The sequence below is a fragment of the Crassostrea angulata genome, chromosome 2 (assembly GCF_025612915.1).
Source record: "Crassostrea angulata isolate pt1a10 chromosome 2, ASM2561291v2, whole genome shotgun sequence".
Lineage (NCBI taxonomy): Eukaryota > Metazoa > Mollusca > Bivalvia > Ostreida > Ostreidae > Magallana > Magallana angulata.
This window is the reverse complement of record NC_069112.1, coordinates 52,133,913-52,144,844: the sequence shown is the minus strand read 5'-3', so window position 1 is coordinate 52,144,844 and position 10,932 is coordinate 52,133,913. Positions and strand designations below refer to the sequence as shown.

Here is a 10,932-nt window from a genome sequence, read left to right as displayed (position 1 = left end):
CTAACTATAGTCAGTTTTTAATACATTTAACAAAAAATAAGAGAAAAAAATATTGTCTGAAATTTTGGTGGTATCGAACCCGTAACATAAAAACCCTAGATATATACGGTTAGCTTATGCCAGGTACTCTAACCACTGAGCCATTTCAGACAAAACAAATGTGGCTTTTTAAATATTATGTGTGACTAAGGTCACTAATTACCGGACTTGTATTATTTTTTCAATATGTTCAGTTGTTGGGATACAAAATGATATTTTTAATGTATAGTGGGTCACCTCTCCACGTTTTTGTTGATTGAAATCGGTTTGTTTTCCATTAGACCTTAGACTATGAGAAAAATATGGAGCACAGACCCATTCTATAAAAGAAAATGCCTTGAAGTTCTAAAAAATGACAATATTTGCAGGGTTTGATACGTATACGCCTGTTTGAGTCAACATATTCCAAGTATTGAACATACCTACAGGTTACAAATCAATGATTCGTTAAATATGTATTGTTTTAAATGATTTAAAAAAAACCCATCAGATTTATTGATACTTTGATTTTTTAGTAGCCTGTCCGACCGCGTATGGGCATTTTACACGCCTTATCCACCCATCTTCTTTACTAGGTGAATTTTCCGGGGGATTGGGGTCCAATACCCCTTTTCCTGAATTCGCGCATGTTGACAGACTCAATATGTTTTCATCGTTGGGACGAATAGACCTAGGCCGAGCAATGCTAGTGGCGAATAGATTGTGGCCTGCATGCTTGTTTGAAAGATGGCGGAAAGACTCAAGACCTTGCGAAAGTGATTCTCAAACAACTAAATTTAACACAAGATGATAAGGTGTTCTTCAGCGGCAACCTCTATTTCGCCAAATATCAGTTCCACGAATTCGAGTGAAAATGTCGTGCCACCATGCACATGTAATTGGACAAGAAGATTCATTGATAAGTTTGGAATACGTTATGAATGTAAAACGCCCACAAACATTGTCACAGAACACATCTCTGCGGTGTCTTATAACCTTTTCCCCGAAGAAGTTAATAATCTTGAGAAACTATCAGATATCTTAGGATGTTTATACAATTTCAACCACGGCAGTTTGTTTGATATCAATCACAGAGGTCTAAATTTCTTCACGCCAAACGAGGAGCAACTGCGAGAGGAAGTTACAATAAAAGAAATCGATTTGTAAGTGCAGCAGTAGTAAGGAAGCATGTTGCCGATAAATGGTGTAATGTTTTTGTCCAGTCAGAATGTCTGGGAAAAGTATTTAAATTGATATTATCATGGTAACGATAGAAGGCATGTACAGTGTACATGCATCATGTGTATGGTCTTCAAGTTTTACATGAAACATTCCGTTTTACAGGTTCATTACAATATCTTGATTTAGCTATACTGGCGTGCGACCAGTTCTCGCCAAGTACCATTTCTCACCAATACATTGTGACGTCAATTTTTGTATTATAGCATTGAATCATGATTTTTTTAAGTACACAGTCTCATAACTCATAAACTTTTGCTCCTTTAAGCTGGCCTGAGTGCTTAGGGTACAAGACTGCACAGATATGGCTCTGACGAAACGCATAGCCATATGCCGCAATAGGCATTGTCCCTTGGTGCCCTATGTGGTCAGGTCAACAAAATACAGTTTTCACCCCTTTATATAAAATACTATCCTCCCACTAACTGTCCTACCTTGAAAATATATCACAAATGCATAATATGTCTACATACAATTGGATATAGAATACAAATACATATGTGGGGCTGTATATAATGTGTTTGTATCAATAATAACACATTGCTTTGAGGGATTGTGGACTTGCAAATAAAATTGGTTTCCCTCGGACTGAAATGTCACATTTTCATTGGATTAAACATGGCACGTGATTGCCTCATAAATCTCTATGTAGGTTCTTTGAGGATTTATATTAGGCAATATGACCGTCATTGGCAGCCGCCTCACCTACTCATCTCGATATATCATATTATTTAACACAGAAATCGTGTTCAGTAAGTCCTTAAATATTTAGAGTAGTTGCCCTTTGGAATTATTTTAAATTAGAGTAGTTGCCCTTTGAATATTGACGTCACATTGTTGTGTCTGGAGCAGAACAAAATGGCAGTGTCGAAATTTGCTCAAATCTCTGCAGAGGTTTAAAATTGAATAGCAACAAAACATTGTAAGTAATATGGGTGAAGCAAAGATTTTTAAAGCGTATTTGAAAGGTAATATTGATATTTTTGAAGAGTTTAAATAAGTTTAATTGGACGAGATGTAAGGCATTTTGTACATGGCTTTGCGTAGATCATCGCTATTTGTGAATAAATATGTCGCTCGGGGAAACAAAACACTTATTAGGTTAGTTACTGACTCACTATGGAAATATTCGGTCTTCCCATAAACTAGAGTTATCGTTACTGAAAGAGTTATCTTCCCCTCATAGCAGGTATGCATTACTTCCGGTTATTTGAAGATGAGTAAGCAGTGCGGGAGTTTACATATACGACGTCAATTAATAACGACTTTTCTTACAGCAAAAACATTTGATGATATTTAAATTACCAAACAGAAAACATCAAAAGTTATCTAAAAAATTAAAATGAATGCAAAGAATGCGTTTGAATACAATGTATAACGTGATGTACATAGTTTTGCTTAATCGGCAAACATTGCGAGTGAATGACATTTACGATTCTTTTTTGGGGGTGACATTACTACTTTTGTGTGCTAACGGATGGATAGTGGTATTGTGGTTTCTCTGATAAAATGAATCCACCTGTTACACAGAAATAAAAGATGTTATAAATATTAGAGTGGGAGGAGTTGAAAATCAACTTTCTTCTTTAGAAATCAAATATAGAAATATATATTCTTAACGAACTGTCCCTATTTTTTTTCTTCTGAGGACAACGCAAAAAACAATGTAGACCTAAGGGAAAGTATGCATTTATATAATTCTGATTAAATTCAAAGATACATAAATATACGAGATACCCCCCCCCCCCCCCCCCCCCGCTATTTTCACAGACTGGGATTTTGAAAATGTGTGAAGTGATTTTTTTAGTTTATTAATTGTTTTTCGTCTTGATTTTCGTTTGGTTGGTCTGCTCTTCTAACCCCCAGCACACTTTTTCAAAATACGATGTTTGCGCTAGCCTGTTGAGATGCACTCGTTCGAAATGCCATGCTCTCATGAAAAAAAATATGTATGTACACGCAGTGGGTATTGGTATCTTACCAGGCACCGACGGTCATCAATTCAGGCAGCTGTAGTGTACCTGTCATGCAGGATGTTTAATCGATGACAATCATTTGAATTTCTCAACAAAACAGATTTGTTGTAGAAAATTGATACCGGTATTATAGGGTTAAGAGGAATGACAGCATTGAAAATGGAGCTCAGTGCTCTTAAATAGAGATATCATCGAAATTTGAATTTGTCTTTGGTTTAAAATAAGAGATCCCTTTTCTTTTTAGTCTTTGAGGAGACGCTTAAACAATTTTTTGTAGTCTGTTTGTTTTACTATTAGTACATTTATTACTTTTATCATTTATCTCATTGCCCTTTATATAATTGAACTGGTCTTTATTCACGTACCATCTATAGCAAACACCATTTTAGGAATAAACTTCTTATGAAAAATTAAGAATGGAATGAACTATATATAAAAATATAGGAGTGAATGTTGTCAATCAAAATCGGAACGCAACTTTAAATCAAAACGTGATTGCAAGCGGTCTATGCGAAAAATTGCGCAAAAGCTAGGTTGCAGATGTTTTCATCCATTATCTCTTAAATTCCCATGATGGTGAAATTGAAATATATAGTCATTCATTTATCTAAATGAAATCCATCAAGAGTAAGTATAGTAAGGTCCGCCAATGTTCAGTGCAGATACATACATACGTAGGTATAATGCCTATCTTTGTACCTCGACCTCCTGATAGATTGAAATATTCTCTTTTGAGAGGTGGACAGACAAAACCATCCATGTCTTTAGGATTGCTTTGCATGTCTACTTCTCTGTATAATAAAATGTACATGTATCAGCAGCGCTCTTCTAAAACCACACACTTCACCGCCAGCAACTGCATTATTTATTGGTAGATGGAAGGCGCGTGGCATCAAGGGGGGGGGGGCACCCTCCCCTCTTCTTGCAAAAGATATTTTTCATAAATTTACATATAAAAAAAGTGAATAAAAAAGTTACCCCCCCCCTTACCTTTTTCGTAGTAAATAAATAAAAAGTGAATCTGTAAAAAGAATGAAATGAATCATTATTTAAGCTAGGTCTGCTGTACAGTAAAGTACATTATACCCCCCCCCCCCCCCCCCCAACGATTTAGGATTTTCACGATTTGAGAGGTTGTAATTTTCTTTTTCTTTTTTTAAATTTTCTGGTTAAGTAGTTTTTTTTATGAGCCCCCCCCCCCCCCCCCCAATCCACGTTCAAAAACCATGGTATGTGCCTGGATATGGTACGATTAGGCGCGATCGTCAAATCTCTGTACTTTTTTTTTTTTAGTATTTCAGTATAACAGCATCTTTTAATTGCACAGTCGTCTTTCTATTTTGACAATTTACACCAATAACCGATTAAACAAGACAAAAAACGTTTGTTTCAACCATTTGTTTATAGTGGTTACATAGCGCTATACCTGCTCTAATGGAGAGATAACTCGTGTTACGAACGATAACTCCAGGTTATGAAAATCCCGAATAATGGGTTGATCAATCTCATAGACAGCTCGGCTTCGCCTCACTATCTATGAGATTGATCAACCATATATCTTTCCGTATTGAGTCAGTAACTAACCTAATAAGTAATAGTATACCCTTGCATATGTGTATGACAACTTCATGTGTGTTATATCAAATGTACCTCCCATTGTAACTAACTATGCTTACTTAACAGTTCAATATTTATATATTTCATCCATTAGTTGTAATAATCATGTTGTTTTATTGTTTTAATGCATATGCCCCTGAGGGCCCTTGATTGGTGAATAAACATAATTTATATATATCATAACTGCAGGGGTGTGTGCATACAAATTGAGTAACGCGCATTAGCCCATTATGAAAATTTGTATGCAAACTTCGCTGCAGTTATGAGACTGTATACTTCAAAAATCATGATTTAATGCTTATATTTACATTATTTTAACTTCATGCCTTGTCTGCAAATGTGATTTATACCTTAAAATTCCTATCTTATCCTAAGGCCTAAAAAAAAAATTTGTGTGTTTAGGGTAACACTGATGAAAAAATTAGGTTAGGTAGGTAGGGATTTTTTTTATTTTATCATATTTTTTTTGCATGAATCCTAAGAATGTTTGTTTGTTTCATATTTAAAAACGTATTTTTTATTTGAAATAAGATAAAATTCACAATCGGATAAAATCAGACATCTAAAAATGGTAGGATCGGGCCATTTTTGTAGGTTAGGTCGGGTTACCCAAAACACACAACTTTTTTTTTTAGGCCTAAGGGTAAGTTCATATTAATGGAAGAGCCACAGTAACAGCCGCAAGCGTGAACTTTGATTTTCCGTGTGACGTTGCAGTTAACAGCGTTCAACGTTTGTGACGTCATAATAAAACTCGTCATTTTAACCTTTGAGTACCCTGTGTACACTACAGTGTTATAACTGCCGTAGCTTCCAACACACTTTACAAGCAAAAAATATGTGGAATGTACCGGTAAATATATAAGTTTATGTGTTGATAAAATGATGTCACAATGTCCTTGCAAGAAATGGTACTCGGCGAGAACTGGTCGCAGGCCAGTATAGCTTGAATAAGCTACACGACTGTATATGGCTTTATTAAGCTATTCAGAGTACATGTAGCTTGATATTAAGACTGTTTATATGCAGTTTTTCATAAAAATGTTTATTATAAGAAATATACATTATTAACTTATAACTCATAATCACACCTTTGACCATTAAAAATTAACCCTAATTAGAGATAGTTTAAACATTGCAATTTTTAAGCACTTTTAAGCAAAAAATATATTTTAATTGTTTGTGTAAATGTTCACCAGTTTGTGTGCATTGGGGCAATGGATAAGACTGATTTCTTCACATAATGTGCTGAATTATTGCCAGTTAATTGTCTTGTTTACCATAAACATTCAAGAAGTAACTGTGTGGTTGTGAATCTGTTTTCCTAAAACTTTCAGAACTTTTGAGTGCAAAGTCTCTTAGCTCTACAAGTATTGCTTACAGACCAGTTTAAAGTTGAAAACTATCACTGCACTGAAGTTTTATACGTTTTTTTATACCTTATACATGCTAAAAGATTACACATAGAAGAAAATGAATGACAAAATAGCTAAATAAAGCTACTCTGAATAGCTTTATAAAGCTATATAGCTTATTCAAGCTGTATAGCTAAATCAAAGACCAAACTTTGGCCCAAACAAAGGTCAATGAAAGGTGTATCCATGCGAATTGTAGAGTATTAATTAAAACAATGCCTCAATTCAACTTCATGCAGCCTAACCTAGTAACCTAGTATAGCTAGTGTTCTTTTGATTTAAGATTAAATGAACATTGCCAGCCTGGGACCAATTCTCATCAAGATCCAATTTCCGCCAGTGTTTTTACATCCTTTTTTAAACATGTTAAATGTAATTTTCAATGTTGATATAGTGACATAACAATGCTCTGGCGAGAAATGGTACCTGACGAGAATTTGTCGTATGCCAGTATGCATGTATGTTAGACTATTATAATTTTTTTTTTTTTTCAGATCAAAGTACTCAACATTTGTGAAAAAATTTGGAGTGAGTCTGTGGTACTTATTAAAAGAGAAACAGACTGCGATTCCAGAGGCAAAGTACTGCTGCCTGTTTGAACAATTTCTGGAGATGTTTGGGCTAGATGTCATGTAAGTACACATTTAGAAAACCTACAAGATTTAAGGAAAAATTTTGTTGTGGTAATTTAAGAATTATGTAACTTATCAATATAAATAAGTGTTTTCAAATTGGGTTTTGATATATGATAACTTAATGGTTGTCAGTTATTACACACAGCCTTCATATTTCTCTGACTGCATGGTTCTTGTTTGAATTCTCTAAAACCTGTTGAATTCATCTGAACACTCGATTCCCCACAAATGTCATCACCTTTATAAACATTTTTTGATGGAATCATCTGAATATTGTACATATCTGAGAGGTATAGATCAGAAACCCTTGACTTGGGAAGATGACAATGAAAGGGCTACACCATGTAACGTTGATATACAAATGTTTCCAAGTTTATCATATTTATGATATTCAAATGATTAAAGTTTGTTTTTGTTTTTTTTCAAATTATGTACACTTTTTAGGATGGCATCTTAGCTAGCCAAGAGTGTTTGGTCCACTTAGCTCCCCCATAGCCAAGGATTTTTGGTTAAGTACCTCCACTCCCCCACAGATCGAAAACCCTTGGCTAGCAATCAAAGATGTTACTAGGAAGGGGGATGGGTAAAATTGGATCAAACATTTTCTCATACATGCATACTAAAGAAAAATCTTCAGAAAATCTACTATGCCACTGCATTAAAGGCAGTTTAATCTTTATTATAAAGATCCCCAGCAGTAGAACTGCATGCATGATCAAATAAATAAGATGAGCATTGTTTTATTCAAATGCATGCAAGTTGTTTAGAAGTATATATCTTTGTGTTGTAGAATGTTGAATCTTTGTTTGTAGGGCAAAGCCTGTAATAGAATCAGAATCAACCGAAATTTTACGACAGAAAGTTTCAGCAAGAGCAGACATTGTGTGCATAAGTCCCAGAGATGTTGAGAAATGTATTCTGGCAGTCTGTGGGGTAATAAACGCATTAAATATCACATACAATGGATGTAAAAAGAAATTGAATTATACTGTGATGATGTCGCAATGGATATTTACTCATTTATACTGTTGAAATGACAGTTAAGATCTTTTGGATCTTAAAGGCTATCAGAGAGGGATTTAACAAAACAAAAGGGGTTAAAACATGTTATGAAAAGATTCTACTTCAACTGTCAGACGAGCAGAAAAATAGTTAACAAAAGTACCTTCAAACAACTCAATGCTCTGAGCACTTAAATATGTACACTCTCAATTTAGGTGACCGATGGGTGCTGTGTTTGTGAAGCAGACACAGAACCCACGGCAGCAAAACTAAGAAGGACAGGAGATGCCCCCGGAAGAGAAGATCTGAGGTTACCTGATGGATTACCTGCACAACACGTGGGCGATCTCCTGACCTACCTAGACAAGTCTATTTGCAAAGAAGCAATTCTGGGAATGACGGTGGAAAAAACAGCAGTATGTTTTATACATTTATTTGAATACTGTGGTTTCATTAATATTCAAGGATATCAATTTTCGTGGATAAAGTGAAAATCACAGTTTCAAGGATACGTAAATTCGTGGCCAATGACCATATCAATACAAAATGTCAATAGAAATTGCACTTCAATGAATGGTTAAATTTGTGGGTCAACTTAATAACGAAATCCACGAAAATTGGTATTCAACGATATTGATGAAACCACAGTATATTTACATTTGCCACAATTGGGGGTCGAATTTTGACATAGGAATGTATAGAGAGAATCCTATAAAAATCTCTTCTCATAAGCCATTTGGCCAGAAAAGCTAAAACTTGTATGGAAGCATCCTGGGGTAGTATGGATTCAAGTTTCTTCATATCATCATCCCGGGGTAAGGGTTTAGCCACAATGAGGAAGGGGGGGGGGTGTCTAATATTTCATAAGAAGATTTAAAGAAAAATCTTTAAAAATCTTCTGATAAAACATTCAGCCAAAAAAAAAGCTGTGCAGACTAAAGTTTTATCAAATCATGATTTCTTAGAGAAAAGTGGGGCCACAAAGATTGGATGGGGTTGTTAAAAATTTTAGAGAAAAATCTTCCCACAAATACTAAAACAACAATTAGGCTTGATATTAACCATAGAGTTATGTGGATAAATATCTGAAGATTTTTTTTAACTTTTTGTATTAGATTTATTGTACTAAATTGTCAAGATAGTTTGAATTCGAAATGTAATGTTGATTTGATAGGCTACTGTTGCTCAGGTGGGCGTTATGGCCCCTGGGCCTCATGTCCAGTGTCAAGGTCTGTGATAGCACTACAAATCAATTAATTTTGTAATGTACAGTCCAATACATTTCATCATTGACCATCTTAGAATTTAATCATACAAATGCTGAAAATTTATAAAGTAATTTGGAATCATTCTTTGAATATCATGAGGTGATCAAATATTTAAGGTAGCTCACGGGTTGAACGATTCAGATAAAATTAATTATATTCTTCAACACAGTAACAGAGGAGATGCGTCCATATGCATTGACATGATATTGTTGTGCATGCTTTACAATTTATTGTGTTTACCCAAAGGGTGGTTCCAATATTTTGCCTTCTGACCAATGTGTTTACCACAAGTGGAAAAATATTACAGCCTGCTACAACTTTATTTATTCTCTTGTTTCTTTACAGGTCACTTTCACAAGGTTGTTCGTAATGGACGAAACATTGAAAAAGATTCAGAGTTCATCGTCTCATGGGTCAGTCAAACTCAAGGAAGAAGAGAGGCCTGTTCTGTATTACAGTAAACCTTACAATTATCTGCTGCAGGACGACAGAAAGGAAATCGTTAAAGCACTTCTGACTCTTACAGTGATGGAAAAGCGGCGAGCTAAAAAGAGTTAAACCTTCTCTTGTACCATTTGATTTTTGAACAGTGTTCGCTACAGGAACTGCTGTATGTTTCTATGGTGCTTTATATTTTAGTTTTACACTGTAGAGTAAATGTGTTAATTTTCAATGTTAGGTTGTTTTGTTTTGGGTTTTTTTTTGTCCAATTGTTCTCCCATTCTTTTCAAACATCATGGAACAACACAAAACATTTGGGATCTACACTGATGGAACTTTGACATTTTTATGTTTTATTCCTTTGAAAAATTTTGACAGACTGAGTCATGTTATTTTGTCAAATCCAGACTGTTCTCATTCCTTGCAATCATGATATATACAAATAATTTTGTCATGAACTGATGCAAATGCAAAGTACTCTGCAATCTTTAGTTTTAAAACATCAATTTCATAAACACTTATTAGCCTTAAAACATTCAGGAACTATGTAGGCATGTTGTCATGATCAGTTTTCATATTCCCAACCTCATTTCTCTTTAGTTTTATATCTGCAGGTGCCAGATATCCGTTATTTTTTGTATTTGTTGAATTTTTCCAAATAAAGATATTCGAACCACTTTACTTCATGTTTTTCATAAACTATACTCTGTCCAAAGATATCCTTGATTCACAATTTATATACAATTTAATTTTTAATTAATGATTTGAACAAAGAAAGTGAATTGTAATCTCATTAACCTTCAACTGCCATTTTTGTACCTCTCAACACATCTAATTTACATTTCTAAATTTCTAAGACTATTTTGATTTTAAATATATGGGATTTTTTTTTTGTTGGGTGGAGGGATACCTTGGCTAAATAACCATTAATGGTTAATACATGTACATGTATTTAAAAAAAGAGACAGTTTGTGATCAATAATAAAGTTTGCTTTTAATTTCTATCAAATGTCATACAATACAGAGTCATATTAACAAGATGTGATAAACAGAACTGCGTTCTCTTCCTTTCTCTACCTCAACTGGGTGGACTGCATGATATTACTCTGTAAAACAACAATTATCCATTATTCTCATATTGTCTGTGTCCATCATTCCTCGAAAGTGATATAAACCATTTGTATTTGAATATAAGAAAAGATCTTCTGCCAAAAATTGCTTAAATGGTTGACTATTTGCACATATCATTAAATAAATAGTCTGTCACTGTGACACATTAGTTCTTCAGTCATGTAGTCTGAATCAAACCAAAACTGTCACT

At 34.4% G+C, this 10,932-nt stretch overlaps 1 protein-coding gene across 1 annotated transcript; it reads left to right on the top strand.

The window, feature by feature from the left end:
• Positions 1-750: 750 nt before the first annotated feature.
• LOC128173477 (uncharacterized) lies at positions 751-10,292 on the top strand. Its single transcript, XM_052839180.1, has 5 exons — positions 751-1,181; positions 6,760-6,897; positions 7,713-7,833; positions 8,118-8,318; positions 9,516-10,292. The coding sequence occupies exons 1-5, from the start codon at positions 826-828 to the stop codon at positions 9,726-9,728; spliced, it is 1,029 nt and encodes a 342-aa protein (XP_052695140.1). The 5' UTR covers positions 751-825; the 3' UTR covers positions 9,729-10,292.
• The last annotated feature ends 640 nt before the right edge of the window (positions 10,293-10,932 follow it).